This window comes from Plectrocnemia conspersa, unplaced genomic scaffold, assembly GCF_051122295.1.
Source record: "Plectrocnemia conspersa isolate PC_06_02 unplaced genomic scaffold, ASM5112229v1 ptg000006l, whole genome shotgun sequence".
Lineage (NCBI taxonomy): Eukaryota > Metazoa > Arthropoda > Insecta > Trichoptera > Polycentropodidae > Plectrocnemia > Plectrocnemia conspersa.
Genome location: NW_028277170.1, coordinates 18,588,377 through 18,609,236, shown reverse-complemented (window position 1 = coordinate 18,609,236; position 20,860 = coordinate 18,588,377). Strand labels below are relative to the sequence as shown.

Genomic DNA, 20,860 nt, shown 5'->3' with positions numbered 1-20,860 from the left:
TTTTTTATTGCATTTTTTTAGTTAGGAGTAGATTTGTAAGTTTCATAAAGGACCTGACCGAATAAGGGCGGAGCCCCGGTGGCTGGCCCGATCCTTTCATTTCGTCATTGTAGGTAGTTGCAACTATTGCTTTAATTTCTCAATTATTTTGATGTAAATTTGTGTGACTTATTAGCTGGTTAAACTTTTAAGATCTGTTTCATATATATTTTTATATACACGTTCTTATTTATAGCAATTTATAATTCATGTGTCAGTTTTGTGTAGAATGCGATTTAATTCGTTGTATAATAGTCCTTGCAGTTTCATGGTATTAATACAAGTAGACCTTTCAGTGATTATGCTGTAAACGTGGCAAAAGAATTGTTGTAGAAGTCTTGATTAATGTCTCTCTATATGTGTTAGTATATTTTTCGGTTTCTATCGCTAAGTGTCATATATTTTATAAATTTTATCACATAAATTTAAACGTAAAAGAAAAGCTTATTTAGACCAATTAGGCCATATTAGCAAACTACACTTCTAATAATTATATCTTCCGGGTAGCTCGCTATAAACAAATACATTGCGGTCAAAAAATATGAATTATTCGTTATAACAAAATAATATTTCGACGAGGGAAGTTTTTTTTACGCTGATTTTTATGGTTCTCTTGTCTGTCGTTGTCATTGTTTAAGTTCTTGGGAATTCTGATTTTGGGATTTTTTTAAAAGTTTGTTTAATAAATGCTTAAATCTGTAGAATTATTTAGTATATCTCACAGCCTCACGGAGTCATTACATTAATGTTATTTTGTTTTTGCTCTTGTGACACTTGTTGGCCGCTATGTTATTAAAGAAAAGTTTAAGTCGAAGAAAATGTGCATAAGCATAATCTTACGTTGAAATAATGTTTATGATTCTTGAGTATATTGCTGTCACTGTGAGTTTTGGTTTGTTTGCTAAAGCACCGTAGTTTAATTAATGCTTTAATCTGTGAAAATATGTAGTATCCATTAGATTTCCATATTTTTTACCGTCTGTGTGACATATTATTATTAAAAAAATTGTTGCCGAAAAAGATGAACCATTTGTTATAAAAAAATGTTTCTAATTCGACGAACATATTTTTTTAAATGAACAATATTTAATTCTTAGTGTTAACAAACGGTTAAAAAGTTTTGTTTACGCTGATTAATGTTTACGATTCTCGTGTCTGTTATAGTCAATGTTTACGTTCTTGGGTGTTTTATTATGACTATTTTTTTCAAAGGTTTGCTTTAGAAGCCCATTATTTAATTAATGCGTTATTTTGCAAAATAATATAGTATCTCTTACTGCCTCAATGCACTATTTGATGTCCTTTCTTTTTCCGTTCTTGTGACACGTGTCATCCGCCACATTATTAAAAATAAATTGTAATATTAGAAATCTTCTTGTTATTACCTATTTGTTTTAGAAAAACAATGATTTTTTTCATCGATAATAATTACTGCTTGTCGTTAATAAACAGTCTGTGACACATGTTGACCGCCAAGCTATTTATCGAATCTAAAAATAGCTTAAAATAAAATCATTAACAAATTTATTTTAAAAGATTTATATTATTAATTCAGAGGTTCAATTAGCATGTCTGTGTTGTATAACGACTCTTTATTAATTGAAATATTAAATATATAGAAAATTCAGAACGATTTAAAACGAACTTTATTTAAAAATAAATAAAAAAACATTTCATTATTTCAATTATTACAACGACTACCACCGTGTAAATGTCAACAACTAGCTATATGAATGAATGTGGTTAGAATAGTTTTTGATTCGTTTTACGGGAAAATTAAAGCAAAGCCAATTGCACTTAAAAATGATATGTAAATTAATATTAATATATATTAAAATGATAATATTTGTTATATAAAAAAAATAATACTGAATATTCCTTTACTGTGTTTTTAAGAAATTGTCAATTCATCAACAGAAAAAATTAATGTCAATTTTTTCTTCAATTAAAAATTTGCTACTCTAAAAAAGTTACCGACCCCAGTATCTATGTGTGTTATGTTTATTTTGATATGCTCTGATTATATCGTTAGTGAGTCATAATGCAGGTAAATCATTTGCTCATCAATTCATTGAATTATCATCTAGCGAATTTTTTGTTATAAAGACTTAAGGTATAATATATCAAATGATATAGATATATTTCTTCTGATTATTTTGTAAAAAAAATATCAAGAAGCTTAATTACTGTTTCATAACTAATTCTGTAAAATTATTTCATTCATTCGTAGTTGCATCATAATATTAATAATAACACAAATGAGTTAATATTGATAATATATAACAATGGTTAGATAAATGTTACATAAATTTAATAAATGTCGGTTATAATCGTTAATATTATTTTTTTAATTTCGCTTTGTTTGATAATTATTATATAATTATAAACCAATCAAATGTATTTTAAATAACAAATTTCTCGTAGAATTCGCAACTGAAACGTTCACCCGATAGCATAATTAATTATTTGATTCTAATTGGGATAGATTTCACCTTTCAACATATTACCAGGGGGTGAATCGGGGAGCAAATGGAGGGTAATTGGAGTATTGTCCTCCGGGCGTTGGATTGTTAGGGGCAAATGGAAATAAAAAAAATATATGTAAACATACTACATACGCCTATTTAAAAGCAGGTATTATTTTATACATGCATAATTAAATTATTGAAATAATATCAATAATAAAACATTTATTAACGTTTTTTATTTTATTATTTATTTAAATAATATTCATAATATATAATATTGATTTTGATAAAGCTTTTGATAAAGTTTGTAATGCCTAAATTCCTAAAAAAAATAGGTTTAGACTTTTACATTAAATGATTAAATTATTTGTATCATACTTTTCTGACCATTGTCAATATTTAATGTGCTACACAATTCGTTCCAATACAATGCCAGATCAGGAATTCTTCAATGTTTTAATCTTGGCCCATTAATGTTTATTCTGTTTATGATTTATATTAATCAAGATATCCATAGGTCATTTCATAACTTATTTAGAGCAAAGCTATAAATTGGATAAGAATGTAGCTCCAAGCTCCATGTTATTATACAATTTTGTAGTCTTTTGCATGCCAGCATTGTCAAATAGTGATGTTGGGTATAGACTTAATTCATACTTTAGATATTCCTTAAGATGATCTTCAAACTTTTTGTTTACGGTTATTCTCTGAAAAGGTAGCAGTTATACTATTTGCATTATATTTGGGAAAGGATTGTGAAAGGTGAACTACTCATCAAGTTTACTAACATCTGTAGTATCTCATGAATCTCTTGAGTCGACGTGATGTTTCGTAAATCTTAAAGAAATAGTGTTCAAAATAGTTCTCACAGGTAGTGTTCGTGGCATGCATGCCATATATCAATTTACACAAAACCCCTTCTGTTTTCATGGGTTTCATTAGACTTTGCTCGATCATCATACACAGATTTTGAAAAAGCATTTGATAAAGTTAACCATGCTTTACTTGTAAAAAGTTATCTAATTTCGGGTTTTCTGAAGATCTCATAAATCTATTCTCAAATTACTTGACCAATAGATATCAATTCGTCAAGTATAATAACTCCTTTTCAGAACGATATAAGACCCCTACTGGAGTACCTCAAGGATCCAATTTGGGTCCATTGTTGTTTTTATTGTTCATTAATGACATAGAAACAGCAATAGAGCATTCAGATTTTTTATTATATGCAGATGACTTGAAAATTTACAAGAAAATGCATTCGATTTCTGATTCCCTCGAGCTACAGGAGGATCTCAACTCTATATGGAAATGGGCTTGCTATAACCAATTGCCTTTCAGTGTAAAGAAATGTCACACAATTTCATTTTCAAGGTCATTAACGCCGGCAAAATATTCATACCATCTAGGCGGATATTTTCTGGAAAGGTTTTCTTCAACTAAGGATTTAGGAGTGACTTTCGAAGAACGTTGGAAATTTAGCCAGCACATTGCAGAGACTCATAGCAAATCCTTAAAAATGCTCGGTTTTATCTTGAGAAATGCGCGTTACTTCAGGAATGCTTTAGTATTGCGCACTCTTTATGATACTCTAGTGTGCAGCATACTAGAAACTAGCTCCATCATTTGGATCCCAGGCGTAATGAATTGAAGCTGGAAAAAGTACAACGTAAATTTCTTCGATATTTATACTTGAAGGAATACGGGTATTATCCGTTCTTGTTTCCCAGTGCTTTTATTTTGGGAGCCCTGGGATACGTTTCTTTGTCGACTCGCAGAAGTGTTTATGTAATTAAACACTTCTGGAAATTGCTCAAGGGCATCGTAGACAATCCTTCAGTGCTCGAGCAGCTTCAAATGTGGGCTCCTGAAGGTGGTTATAGTTCTCGGTCGCGTCCACTATTCTTGCCTGTTAAGTCTAGAACTGGAGCACTTGCCAACTCTTCTCTGGCCAAGGCTATTTATCTGCTCAATTCTGTCCATAGTAATATTGACATTTTCTCTTGTATATATGGAGTTTTGGTTCAGTTCGTATGGGACAATGCACACCTGTTGAGGTGATTTATGTCTGTTGTTTTGTCTTGTTTATATTTGTATGTATTATGATGTATTAGTACTTTTGACTATCGTGACGCATTGGGTTTGCCTGTCAGGTCACGATGGTTATAATTTTAATAAATAAATAAATAATCATATCGGTCCACTTCCGGAATTAAATTCATCAGTGCGTATTTCTTTGAAGAGTCCGCTTTCAATGTTCTCAAATGTCTTTTTATCTATTATTTCTTTCATTTTGTCATATATTGATGGTGTGAATGTGTCGATTTGGTACAAAGAAAGCAAGCACTTGCGTGAAAATATGTAGACATTTTTTCACCGCATTAGTTTATATTGCGTTATCTTTTAAACGGATGCGCTATATCTCAAAAACTGTTAATCATACGAAGAAATGAATTTCATCAAAATTTTGCGACATATCTTGACTAGCGGACACTCGATCTTATGAGGCTTTTCAGACCGTCTTTAAACGTCAAAACAAAGGTTTATGTAAAAATTCAGCCTTATATGACTGGACTCCTTGTGGCCCAGCCTATGTGTCGTCCAGGGTGATCCTTAAAATTGCCCCCCCCCCCCCATACATTTTTTGCTGTGTCATAAAATAATAAATTGGTTATTATTAAGCTCTTGTTATTCGTGGATTTATATATGTCTTAGTGCATTCAGGGTTAAGAACCACACTAGACGATCCCATCGCGAATATACCGCCCCCAAGCAAGTGCCACCCGGGGTGCCCCCCCCCTCCCCCCATAGCTACGCCACTGGATCAATTGTAGTCTAAACAATATTATTAATATAAATATTCTTTAATACATATTGTTTTTCTGTGCTGCATTGGCATACGCCCATATATATTTGTGGTTTAGGTGAATCATCCACTTCATAAATGTATGAGATCTGGAGGCAAAGGTTGAAAATATTATGGCTTCCGTTTTATTCTGCTTAATTTTTTTTTTTTAGTTCTTGAAGAATTATTTTTCTGTTGATTTACGGCTCGCTTCGATTGAGGTTCAAGCTTTCGCGGCGATGCGTGTGATTTGTAGGAAATTTGCACGGAATCCAAGAGCGTTTAGTGGGGCCAAAAATAGCGACGCTAAATGGCGTGGTCGTGCGCCCGGCACGCCGCTGCACGATTAACCGTTTAAGCTGACAAATGCGGCCCGCGTCACACGCCTGCACCTAAGCTCGCGGTGACAGGGCCGCAGCGCAGCGCTGATTTGTGGGAAGCAGCTGCCGCGGGCGCGGTAGTGATCACAGATAGGGTGATGTTGTGTTTATGTATATGTTACGCCGGAGCGGCCGCTTCAAAGATCTGCCTTAACTGCAGTACCCTCAAGAAAAATAAATTATACCAATATCTGATAGGCAAAATATACAATCTAAATTTTATGACGATATATTCATGCTTAGGTTAATTATTAATGTTTTGGCTAAATGTCATGTATGATAAACACAATACTTAAAAGAGTATTATTACTCTTCGGCAAGGCCTTTCAGAAAAAATACGAGACCCGGGGTAACCTTTAAAATTAAAAAAAGCAGCAAAGACAATAAAATCAATGGTAATAAATATTAAATTAATTCTCAGAAGCTTTGCGTGCTTTTCCAGTAAAAAAATTAGTTTTTATTTCAGAATAGTCTAAAATACTAATGATAAAGATAAAGTTAAATGTAAATAAAAATAGCATAATTACGAATGAGATGGAATGCGTGAGCGATCTTGGATTATTGAATAATTTACTATTAGGTATGGACTGGAATTGCGTGGGCGAGTGCGTTGATGATAAATCTTCCCGAACAGCCTTCTATGAGGTGCTCTACTGTGAATTCGATCAGCACTTTACTCAAAAGCACCCCCCGAGTGCTCGACGTGTCATAACCTAGATGGTTTTCTCCTGAGATTATTTCATTGCTAAAAAGAGATCAGGACATCCGTCTGCTCTCGAGGAATTTCGTTCATTAAGTGCGCGCGTTAAGTGTTTGATAATTTACTGTCATCGCAAGTATTACAAAATTTGCCAAAAACAAATAATTAATTATCATAAAGCGTTCTGGAAATTCATTACTACTAAACACGCTACTCAGTCGTTAAATATGTTTTTAATAAATTTAAAACAGGTTGTTCTTCTAGGCCTGATTTCATTTTGAAGGATTGTGAAGTCAATCTCGCTTCTCCTCTAAAACGTATTTTTGATCTAATTCTCAAGACATCATCATTTCATGATCTATGGAAATGCACAAAAGTCACCCCTATTCATGAAAAGGGTTGACAAATTACGTATATAGAACTATAGACCAGTCGCAGTGTTGTCAGCTCCTGCTAAATTGATTGAAATAATTATTCATATTCGGCAAGTTTTGTTGGATCAATAGCATGGGTTTCGTCCCGCCCGCTCCACTGTTACTGACCCTCTGTCTTTCACCAAAACAGTGACAAAATCTCTTGATGCGGTAATTTTTGCGGATTTTGAGAAGGCCTTCGACAAGGTTTGTCATAGGTTATTATTAAAAAAATTGTCGAACCTCAAAATATTTTTTTCAACCTTAAAAATATTTTTTATTTTATTATTGATTTTAAATATCTGTAGTTCATTATATATTTTAAATATGTTTATATTATTAAAAATTTTAAATACAGTGAAAACGTAGTGCACTTATTAATCATTAAAATATATAATGCTGCGCAGAAAAAACCTTTAGCTATAAATATTTTTTAATATGTCTTTTATAAAGTTTTTTTATAATTTTAACCATTTTGACTGATAGTTTCAAATCTTAAATATTTGGCTATGTATTGCGCAAATTTACGCAGTAACGCAAAGATGCAATAGGATCAACCGCATATCTTTTGGACTATTTATATTGTGAATCGCACAGCTATACAATAGTTTTAATCTTTTTTTTTAATCATTAAATTAAAAATAGAAAAAAATCAGAACGAAGCAAAAATAATATTTAAAACCCAAAAAGTTGAGGGTCCGGTATTCACACACTTGCTAGCTTCGGTACCTCACAACAGTGAAGTACCAACAGCTAGTTTAGTAAATTGTCAGAAAAAATATTTTTAAAAATATTGGTGCCAGGTCTTTATTCTTTTGGAACATTAAGTTTGGGAAATTATCGTCTTTACCACTCGCCAATTTATTCCAATGAAATGTATTCCTATATTACTCATTATTTTTGTCAGTTAAGATTTTCCGAAAGAGCCTTATGCGAAAATTGTGAATCTGTTTATTTAAAATGCAACATATATTTTTTCTAAGAACAAATTTATATTTTTAATTTATATTATATTATTTTAATTATTGCAAAATTAATATTTGTTTTAAAATATCTTGGAAAGATACCTCTCTCATATATTTCTAATCGTGTTAAAAGTAACATAAAATATATTTTAGCTATAAATGTTTATGTAAATATTATAAAAACTGCATAACAAATTTTTACACGATACGCCGTTGATCCTTTACAATGAGCATTATTATATTCTCCGCTTCTGCTTTAAAATAATATGATAATCGACATTTTTATAGTTCTAAGCCATGAAAATATATTTTATTTTATAATACCGGTATTGCCGAAGGTCTATTTTTGCTTTAATACCAGTATTGCTGGTATCGGAACTACCGAAATTACAATCCCATGAAATCATTAAACCAACCAAAATTGCATCTATAATAATATGAAATAATTAAAATATATCAACAAAAAAAATAAAAATGAGGCAGGGCGAAAAGTACGTCACACGAACGCCGCTTGAGAGAGCGACGTCACAGAGTCAGTGACCTGCCCGCCACGGCAAACGCTAGACGTGAGCACGCTAAACTGGTGACACGACGTGATCATGATTCCGGCATAGGTCCGTTTCGGACGGAGTCTAGCATGTCGAACTTTTTTACCTTGGTGAGTGCTTTTCTTGATCGAAAAACGGATTTTATATTCGTGAACCATAACCAGCAATTGTCTGCGTTGAATGGCGGAAAGCCGGCACTCGCGTCGCGTCGCATCTGCTGCTTGTCGCTGACGACCACCCGGCTGCTTGTCACTGACGATGAGACAGCGAGATCTTTCAAAATAGTTTCTGCCACTAACGACTCTCTCTTTCGTTTCCCGCCGGTCTTCAGGATCTCTTCCAAGCACATGGTGGTGCGTCACCAGGAATCTGAGTACGCTGACCCACGTGTCACTTACGAGCTCCACGGCATCAAGGCCAACTAGAACTCGACGGATATATAGCCACTTAAAGGATTTCATCGTGGGTTCACTGTGATCGCCAACCCTGCTTATGGCTAGTTGACTGGAGGGGAGTACTGTGGCAGGGCGAAAACCGCTTTTGACAGGATTGTACGTGACGACATCGCCCGGCTATCAAAGAGCAGCTGAGCATCCCCTTTACACCTCGTTTCTAAAAAATATGGAGAATGGCGCCCGTGGAGAGACTACCGCACACTCGCGCACGCTACCAGACTGTTACCCATTGCTGCAATCCAGCATAGCAGAAATAAAATATTTTCGTGAATAGCTCTGGTCACCTCACATTTGCACGAAGTGTTTACGCCATCAAAAGACCACGGAGTGCTAATTAACGGGTCCAAGTGTGTGTTTGGTGCTTCGGAAGTAACATTTCTCTGCAGCCGATATGCGGCCAATGAGCAAAAAAGTGACGGCCATTAGTGAATTCCCAAAATTTTTAGGTATAGTGAACTTTTATCGGCGGCACATACGTGAAGTTTTACAAGATGGCCGGAAGCGTTCCCCATCGCTGACATAACAGCATAGATTGTTAGTAAAACCTTCTTCGGCGGATAGGTTGCGAGATTCGCCACTTCGGCAAGAATTACCACCGATCAAAGTCGCCAATTCGAAAACCCGCTGTTTAAAAAAATAATAAGACTGACAGGTGCTGTCCTCATTCGAACTACGGCATATGACCCAGCGGCGAACGGCAGGTGGAACGTTTTCATCGACAATTGAAAGCAGCCATTACCTACCACAACGAAGTAGAATGGATGGATATCCTGCCACTTGAGCTGCTTGGAATCAGAGCAGCATGGAAAGACGATCTAGGAGCATCAACCGCTGATTTGATGTACTGACAAGCGCTAGTTCGTATCAGCTGAAACTCAAGCTACGCCGGACGAACCATAGGACTTCGTCGTCAACCTGCGTATCAAGATGGCAGCGTTACGTCCTTCAAATCCTCGCCGGCACAGAGAAAGTTGTCTACGTTAATCCGTTTGCGGTAACTAGTACTTGGGCCCTATGAGTCCAACCCAATGGGCGGCTTCCAGTTTTTAAGAGCTGGATGAGCGGGATCCACTCCCCGTAGTACTATGTTATTTTTAAGAGTCTCATTAGTTTTCTCTCGAACGCGTTAGGAGACGTTTTCTAGACTACCTGCATTGCATTTGCTTTGCTTGCATATGCATCAGCTCTTCATTGTTCGACTCTGTCCTCCTGTAATCAGAGGGACGTTCGCTCTCGGATTCAGCTTTAGTCCTCAGTTTCCTAGGGAACCGAGCCCTTTGGCCGGCTTGCGTAGATATGCTATGCTTTACTCGTCGTTGGTGGTCCAAAAGACGCTATCTCGGATGAGTAGTCTGAGAGTTTACTTCCCCTCGAGAGTTTGGGATTCAAACTCAAGAGGAGACCTGCCCTCTCTCACACTGTAAAACGTCACACTGTAGGCCGCCAGCTCAAAAACGTAGGTAACTAGACTAGGCGGCTAAGCCGAGCGACTCGAGGTCGGGTAGTACATTCGCGAAGAAATTGCAATATTAATTTTAAAGAGAAAAAAATATTATTTTAATTTCAATATAATATTGAATTTCCCCGTATGAAACGCTTTTTGTTTCCCAAATGCAATTATAAATGTATCTGTATTATGTTAATAAAATTAATTTAAATCGAGAAGCAAGAAATATTATAAAATAATTATACATATTATTTCCGTTATCAATATTCATATAAAATTATTGTAAACGATTCGGGATCAATTTCTACGATGAGCGTTTTTGTGTCGAAACCATTTTTTATGAATGATGTATAAGTCGCCTCGAAAGTCGCTCCTCGTGCGAATGCACTCATCTAAACCCATGCTTTTATAGGTTGCCGCGACAGGCAAGTCGCCTGTGCATCACCTCTGCGCAGGATCGCGCCTGACGCTCCGGCGACTCGGCGCCTGCGTGCGTATGCACCCATTTAAAACCATATAAAGTACAGTCGCCGGGCGGCTAGTCGCCGGCGGCTAGCCGACAGTGCGTATGGGCCCTAACTCACTTTAACGACAAAATATATTTAAGAATACCAAATTATTCCATATACATATCGTACTAGTCATCCATACGGTACTGTAAAAGTAGATTTTATGAACTTATTCATCAGCAATACAATTCTCAAATCGAGCTCATATTTATTATATTTATTTTTTACATTTATTATATATACATTTTTACCCTTTAGTATATAAAAGTAGATAATCTATTAAATTATATGAAAAAAATATGTGAATGTTATATCTTTTTAGCACAATAGCAATGTGCTAATAAGATATAACATTCTGTTCAATATGCTTAGTAATATAAATTTTGATTCACTGCTAGTGACAAAAATGCTGTATTTTCAACATCTTTCAATTTATAAATAATGCTGTGAAATTTGCAATATTTGACAAAATTACTATTTCATCTATAATTAGTTTTGAATCAGTATATCAAGGAATAATAATTTGGATTATAAGAATAGATATGTACATAGTTTTATAATAGACAGGACAATCTAATAATAAAATATTTTGCAGTACAATATTTACACTAATATTTGAAACGCTCAAATTTCTTTAAAATATTCACCAAATTTCAGTTGACAATGATATATGAATTCCATTGACAATGATAAGATTTGCTGAATTCTCGCAAAAAATTTCTCTTACGTTGTTCTATTATGTAATATAGAAGATTTATTTTTTCATTGTTCAAACGCTCCTTCTGGTGGCCTTTGAATTATGACTAATGACGACGGTGGTTTAGACTCTTCAGTCATTTATAATAATGTATTGTACAAAAAAATGCAATGTATAAACAAATTTTTAATGACGAAATAATAACATTATGATTGAAATTGTCGATGTAGTGGAAAAGGAATATTGACAAATAATTGATTATAAAAAAAAAATAGAAATGACAAAAAATAAAATACAAATCATGAGCTTAAGTGAAGCAATTTAGCTTGAATTAGTTTACATTAAAATTAATAGATATATAACATATTATTTAAGACACATACACAACAATTATTTTATAGCACTATCAGAACGCATTATAATGATATAACTAATGGTAAGTCCGGTTAATGCCAATATAATACAAGCATATGCTCCTACATTTGATAAAGACAACGAAGTAATTGTAAAATTCTATCGATTTCAATGCACAAGTCAGAAATAACAAGACGCTTCGGCCATGATAATGATTTAATCATCTCCAATATATTTTCGAATTATAGAATACAATAGAGTAGCATATTAAGGTAATTGTAATAACTACTCGATCGACCGTATTGATTATTTATTACAATTACCTTAATATGCTACTCTAGCGCGACTTTGATTAATTATCTAAATATTTATTTATTTATCTATAGTTGACATTTTACAATCACATTTCTTCAAATCCCATAAAAACATTAAGATGAAATGATTAGATCATGCCTACACACACTATTCATGTATAAATATTCAAAACATAATCTATATACAATACATAGCTGAACGTATTTAATTAGCATATATTATCATATATTTATTTGACATATATTTCAAAATATTATTATAAATAATAAACACAACTTGAACTTAGTTATTGGGTATTTTATTTTATTATGAGTACGTGGTATAAATTATTAGATAGTTTTTTAAATGCATTACGTAGATTATAAAAATATTTTATTAAAACTTTTAAATCAACTGCTGGAAATAGTACTTATCAGTATTGCATATATACAGACTGCTTAAATGCAGTATATAATATATTGAAAAATAATTCAACCTTTAAAAATTGTATGTATTTATTTATTTTAAATCAGACGTTAATCAGTAAGCAAATTCTAATTGTATTAGTTTATATAGTAGGCCCGCATTATATTAAAACATGACAAGCGTTAGCCTAATGTGTTACAACGGAGTAAGCACAATCGATACTACCTTTTATTTTTATTTTTCTTTACAATATTCATCTGATATGGAAGGAAAATCTAGGAAAACATGACGATCATCATGATTATAATCATTTTTCTCAGGCATATTTTTAATTAAATGCATTAGGTTTTATATGGGATTCGAACCTAGGTCTTTCATGTATTAATCTATCGTGCTGATATATGTATTATAATATTTTATGCGTTTCTCTTAGATCTAAGTGTTTATTACATTATTAAAAAAATGAATGAATGTATGCTTTATATTATTTGCACCAGCAAACTTCCGAATGGTTTGCTAAGACTTTATTAGTGTGTTAGATAGAGTTAGATACAACAAATTACAGAAGGACATTTATATACATATTATTTATTCCACGTTTCGTTTATAATAAACGATAAAATAAAATAAATGTTACATGCGATTTGTCAACATCCAATTAATTCTCAATATACTAACAAGAAACCCGAACGAAATACAAATCCGCACAAGAATAGTAAAAGCGACGAAAGAATTGCTGTAGGCGAGGCTAAAATTCAGTGTAAAATTAATGAGTAGACAGAGGTACTCAATCGATGATTTTTTATTAAATATTTAATTTTATATTACACGCTAATTTTAATTGTATCATTAGCTTAAGAAATTGTCGATTTTATTATCGAAACTTTGATTATGATAAAATACTACTATAGAAAAATATTGTACATATTACAGCAACTAATTTAAATCTAAGTTTTATATATCATTATAAACAGATTGTTTTTGTAGAAAAATATAAATAATAGTGAAATTCTATAGATTTTTGCTACCATAAATATAATTGTAAAAATTATAGCATTGTTAAATTGTTCATTTTTTACGCAATATTGTATTTAAAAAAAAGAGTTTTATTTCCAGTTCTTCTTTTTTTTTGAATTAGTCTCTCTATTTCGCCAAGATTGTCTCAGCATCATCAGGAGCTTCTACATTTTTTTGAATCGCGCAGGGAAGGATTTTTTATTCGCACTTTTTTATTGGTTTTAATGTTAAAAACACGTTAGTTTTAAAAAAAAAATTTAAAACAAAAAAAATTTAAATATTTAAAAAAAAATATAATATCGCGTAAAAAATAAACAATTTAATAATATAAACAGTAACGTGCTGTATATAGTTTTCAACGATCGAATAATTGTAACAATACGACAAACGATCGATTCATTTTTTTTCAGTATGCCTCTATCTGCGGAGCAGTTAGGGTAATAATATTCAAACAAATATTCAAAGTTTTTAACATTAAAATCAATAAAAAAGTGCGATGTAAAAAAAGTGTACTCAAAAAAATGTGGATACTCCTGATGATGCTGGGACAATCTTGGCGAAATATAGAGACTAATTCAAAAAAAAGAAGAACGCGAAATAAAACACATAGATAATTTTTTTAAATATATATATATATATATATATATATATATATATATATATATATATATATATTTATATATATTAACTTGACTTAGATAATATAGGTCGCCGATGATTGCAATCGGTTATGTTTTATTGCCAATCTAAAAACGGTCGTCCGTTTCCCCGGCATTTACTCTTTCTCTCTCTCTCCCGATTAATGGGTTTTTGAGTGTAAAAAAAGTGTTGTCATTGAGACAATTAGAGGCGTGAGAAATGGCGGCTGGAGAGGAGTGTCTCCTAATTTATGTGACACTTTAACACTTCATTCCGTTGTCGCCGTGAAAGAAATGCCAGCGAGGGAAGCTTCACCTATACGATTTATCTGTAGCTAAATTTATTTTGAGTAATTTGTCGACGACATTCTCACTCCCGATACGAGCCCGGCATAATGACCCCAGAGGACGCTTATACTATTTTATATATGTATATATAAATACAAATTATGTGACGCGTTGACGATCGCTAATCGGCGCTTCCGATTCGGTCGATGTAAATAAACATGTCGCGGGGATAGAGTTGCACTAGACGCTGCCCTTTGCGATTGAGTTGTCAACGGTATGGGGTAGCAATGATAATTGATTTGTTTAAAACATAAATTAATTGTTATTTGAATTTGGTTGTCAGATAAAAAAGAGGCAAATAATAGCAAAACGATACCCTAGAGAGATTTGAAAAATTAAATTTTGGTTATAGTTTAGTTCAAAAAAGTTCAATTTCCTTGTACGACAATGCGTGGCCAAGCATTGATTAAAAACTTGTTAAAGCATTTCGACAATTTTTTACATGCTGATTTCTTCAAAAACTAAGCTGCTATGTTACTTATAAGTGCATTCAAATATTATAAATAAAATGTCGTAAACTTGCAAAATAAATGTAAATTCTTATAGTGTTTTAATAGCTATGAAAATTAAATTTAAAATTGAAGATTAATTTCCTAGTAAGCTAATTAATTCATTATTATCAGTTGTATAGCTGCATTTTATATATTTTAATTGTGAAACTACTCTTATCTATTTCGGGTAACTAATCAATAATATTATTGTCAGCTACTGCTTCCAATAATTCATAAATCAAACCTTCTTTATAAATAGTTTAGATCACAACCTATAATCGTAACTTACTTGTAAAAAAATATGGTTCTATACCAATTTACTACACTTTTTCTATAATTGTACAAAAAAAGTATAATTCTTATTTCTTATGTTAAACTTTTTAATATATTTTAAATAATTTTCTATTTTACATATAATTAAAAAACAAATTATATACCATTTAAAAATAATATTTTAATTTCATGTCAATTTATATTTATAAACGTTTTATTAGCAACTTACTTTTTTACCATGGTTATGATTTGGGAACTAGGTAGCGGATATGATTGATATATTTAAATATCTATATGATAATTACCGGTAATTTCACAATAAAATCAAAACTGAAAAAAAATGTGTAACACAAAATAATGAAAGTAATAATAGACAGTCAAATTCTATAGGTTGTTTGTACAAAGTCATAAACATACAACGCAGAGTCGTTCTTCTGTGACATACAAACACTTTTGCAACCGACTGCATTTTTTTTTTAATTTTGACTGAATGTATCGACCGTATTCAGGGGAGTGCAACTTCAGCTGACATAAGATCGCGGTAAAATATAAATAACATCTGTCAAATAAATTAGATTAATTTATTAAACTTTATTTGCTAAAATTGTTTTTTTTTATTCTCATAAAAACATAAAAAAAATATTGTTTTTTTTTTAATTGGAAGGGGGTGTAAGTCCAACGCTCGGGCACTTGTTTTTTTATCATTACACTACTGGTTATATATTAAAGAACACAAAAATTAAAAAAAAAAAAAAATTAAAACTACGTTAGTTATTGTGTTATATCCAACGCAAATGGTAAAATTTTTTTTTTTTAATTTATAATGTTTTTTACTTTTAATTATTTTTAACGAGGTAATAATTTTTTTATATACTAGTTAAAAAAATGTTTATATATACACAAAAAAAAGTTCATTAAGGAAACCCGCTACATTTTTATTTTTTCAGATTGTCTTATGAATATTATTATATAAATACACATCTCTAAATATAAATATTAATGCTATATTTATTACAGGAGGTCAAGGAGTCACCACAGGAGGCCATGAACTCAATCAGGGTGAATATGAACTCAACATATCCACCAGGATCGATATTGAGCAACATTATAACGCACACGAGTGAGTATTGCTTAAAATATATGTTATAAATCAGTCAGTGCTATTCATAAATTAGATAAAATACAATATTATTTCATATCGTTAAAATAATCATGTATTATTCATGATAATTCTAAAATCAATCAAGTTACATAAATATTGAGGACATTTATTTATAAGAAATATAAGTACTCGTGGGAAATTCCTAGTTTAGCCGTCAATGCTAAATATATAAAATATTGATTATTTTTTTTTATATCTCTGCAAAAATTAATTGAATCGCGTAGTCAAGTTATATGTATGACAAAAAAAAGTATAAATCGAACTTGTTGATGTGTAGCGTGTGACGAAAACTTCGCGACGAATTTCTTAAATCCGTAAATATCTTCTGAATTTAACCAGAGTTGACATACAGTCGCACGCCGTTAATGGCCTGTATAATTTATCACGATAATAAGTATTATATTTTCCATGTTTATTATGCTCATGAAAAACCACTAACAAATTTAAAAAAAATAAAATATACATTCAATTGTCCTGCTTTATAAAATTATTGAAAGGAAAAAAACATTATTTATCATACACTTATTTGTTTTATAATATATTAAAAATGACTGAAGATTTTTTAAATATTGAAACTGAAAATAGTGTGTTTACTGATAAGGAGTTCTTACATAGTTTAATTTTACTATATCAAATAGTTCAAACAGTTTGTCTGCATTTAGATATTACACTATGTATTAACAATTTGATAGCTATCCTTACCGAAATTTCTATGGACATCAAATATATGAGGGCTGATCGAAGTATTTTAAAACCGAATTTTGATCAATAGGAGAGCACAAAAAACAATTATCACTTCTCAGAAGTCAAAAATCTACGTCAAAAGCAATAAAATCGTGTTGGCGCCGTCGCAGTGGGAACGCTCGGTAACGAGCGTTCCCACTGCGACGGCGCCAACACGATTTTATTGCTTTTGACGTGGATTTTTGACTTCTGAGAAGGGATAATTGTTTTTTTGCGCTCTCCTATTGGGCAAAATTTGGTTTAGATATACTTTATTCGATTCTCACTCGTAATATTATTATTAAAAGTCTTAATATAAACGCTTAATAAACGAGCGTTTTCACCGCGATGACGCGATTTTATTGCTTTTGACCTGGACTGAAAATTCACTATATGGCAACACTGAGCAATAAAGAAAATACGACTAATTCTCAAATAAATATAATGAGTAGATATTTTTAATGGCATAAAATATGATTTCAGAAAATATGTAGGAACGGTGGCTAATTTTTAAATTTATTTGTAGCATAGAAAAGGCTAACTTGTACCTATTATTTATTATTCAAAAATGTAAAAAAATATATAAAAAGCCATTTTAGTCATGAGGTTCGGAATCATCGTTTTCCCAGTCGAATAGGATTAACTTTATAATTGCATTGTTACCAAAAAACAATAAAACCTTTTCATTTCGATAAATTTGCCAATTTCTTATGAAATTTTCATAAAATCAAATTTATCAAAAATGAAATTCATACGAATATTTTTAAATGTTTAATCGCTGCATAATAAGGGATGGGTCTGTGCCAGATGTTTAAAAATATACTTTCTTGTAAGCTTTTATGCTTAGAAGTATTTGAATGGCAATTTTATTCTAAATTGCCTTATTTTTGCTTATGTTCTAATAACTATATTAATAATTAAATAAAAATAAAATAGATTTAAAAATTGTATTGATTTACCAATAAGAAATTTTTTGGTATAATAATGTAAGAGTACAATAAGCTTTTAAAATCAAAACATCCGGTACACTCTAAGCTCTGTTAAATAAATAGATTTTCGACAGCTATATTTTTGCCATCATCATGCTCTACGATTAACTGCCATTTTCCTTCTTATTTCGACCACATTTTTATGATTATATTTTGTATTATCATATGTGATATATTGCGTGTATCTAGTGTTTAAATATGTTCATATAACATTAAAAACTATAATATAGTATTCTCGTTTATTCATTGTGTCACCTTTACAAATATTTATTTCGAGCGCTTTTCTCTTCATTCTAACAAATAGATCGTTATTTTTGCCGGAATTCCTGAATTTCTTCACCCAACAACATCCAAAGATTAAATTTAAAACAGAATTTTGATTAGTTCCATTCAAAATAGTTACATAACTAATCAAAATTCACAATACCAAGATGGTGGACGCAAGAAGCAATCACTGCGATCGTAAACGCGCGTTATTAAATTTTATAATAGACTGTCAATTATTTCGATCGTTGGCCAATCCGAATTGATTCTCAACGAAACGATCTATCGATCTAGACGTAAATTGCGACCATTTCCTGTACAAAAGTCATAGTGCGTGTTGTTTATGGTATCAAGTAATTATTAGAGCACGTGCTTATTCAGCTGCGCTTCTAATAATATTCTACTTGAGCTAATAAATCGCGGTAATGTTGATATTTAACAAATAAAGCTTTGTAATAGTAGTTAAGATGTTTTAAAAAACGCATATTTGCATTTATAAAAATACGTGGGTGAAAAAATATATAATATAGTTCACCAAGATTTTTTTGTATAATTTGTTTTCCCCTTAAATTTCAACATAAGAATTATTATACTTTACGCCAAATCTTAATCATGCTTGAAAGTATTTATTAAACAGTAAAACATATAGATCCAAATCCGTATTGTTGATAACAGGTAATGAAAATACATGTATATTCGGCTAAAGCCGAAAATAAAAATTAATGTATTCAGACTCATTTATTTATTTTTTTGTATATAATGATCACCTTTCTGCATTTTAAAATATCAGACAATACAGAACTCACATCAAAATTATGTCAAAAGTCTATATTTCAGATTCAATTTATTTTTTTAAGTAATATAAATATTCGTTAAAATGCGTTACTAGTAAAATCGTTGGCTTTAAAAAAAAAATAATATTCTTATGTGTATGTGAATATATATTAACATAAAACTAGTTTGGGAACAAGCTATGTTTTTTTAAATATTATTACAATATTCTGTTCCTAATAATGCAATGTTCCTAATTATTAGTAAAAACAAACATTAAGAAACGGATACAGTTCATTAGTACATATTTATTTATATTGCTGTATAAAGTAGATATGGTTATTCAATTACTCGGGGCGGAATCTAATTGCTTTCTTTCAATGATATACTTATGAATAGCGACGGAGATTATGATATACATACAAAACTACATTATTAGTTTAACGTTTATAATATAGCAAGTTATTGTGATGTTCTAAGAATATCACATTAACTTGCTTTTTGCTAAGAGTAAAAATAAACTCAACTTATTTTTCACTAAATATTTATCTTATATCAAATTAATTTAATTAAACTACTATGAGAAACATAATTCGTTCTGGAAACTCTCATATCAAAGCAAATTTCCTTATAAGAAGTAATGGGTACTAAATTTATTTATTACTCATACCGAAATCACTGAAAGCTTAAATCTTTTCGTGGAACTTTAACTAGGAACATATTCAATGACAATTGTTTTTGCCTACAAAAATGTGATATTGCATTGTCATTGTTATATCTCTAGTCTCATTTGAAGTAAGATGATTCTTAATCTCTTTTTTTACCACCTTAAACGAAATCTTTTCTGTAGCATCGTGCATCAATATTACTCGCGATTCAAATAAAAAAAAATACTGTGCTAATTAAATTTTAATACGTTCGATTAATTTTGAAAATGGTTCAAGTCATTTCAACATTACATTTTTATGTTAAATGGCAAAATAAATTATAAATCTAGCAGATTATATAGAGTTAAATATTTTTTTTTTTTAAATTTTTTTAAAATTCATTGAAAGTTTGGATATATTTTATATCAAATAAATATTTAAATCTTTAATATAAAAGTATTGAGACTAACATTTTTACATTTTTAAATTGACATTTTACATATGTTTAAAATTATATATATATAATCAGTAAGATGCTTGAAAGTCACTGCAGTGATGTTGTTTAGTATTCAGACTTATATTTGAATCAAAGCAAATTAAAAAAATAAATAACGGAAAAATTAACCTTTCTTATTACATATACTTATACGAGGTAAAATACTGGTCGCAACATGACTCATTGGCTCTCAAATGGCAACAGAAAGAACAACGACACACGCCTTCAGGCACGTGTAATAATTTATATTATACAGATCATAAAAGTCACAATCCTGATTTTTAAATATATTTTTTCAATGATCGCATTGTTTAATAATGAACAATGCTTTTCATTTATGTGTAATATATATATACACAATATTAAACAAATCTAAAAATACAGTTACACATTGATTTGTTAGTTAGCATAGAATTAACTTCCTAATATATTGATAGACGTACGAAACCTGCCTCTTTTTAATGAATCATTGCGCGAGATAAAATTAACCGCTGTTTATTT

The 20,860-nt window shown here is 31.0% G+C and overlaps 1 protein-coding gene across 2 annotated transcripts in view; it reads left to right on the top strand.

Annotated features, from left to right (window-relative positions):
• The window catches only part of LOC148234424 (uncharacterized), a 50,528-nt gene that overhangs the window by 14,528 nt on the left and 15,140 nt on the right, over window positions 1-20,860 (top strand). For both annotated transcript variants that reach the window (XM_088187602.1, XM_088187601.1), the window contains exon 2: window positions 16,325-16,427. In XM_088187602.1, the coding sequence (XP_088043728.1) occupies window positions 16,325-16,427 (103 nt within the window). The remainder of the gene's footprint in view (window positions 1-16,324; window positions 16,428-20,860) is intronic.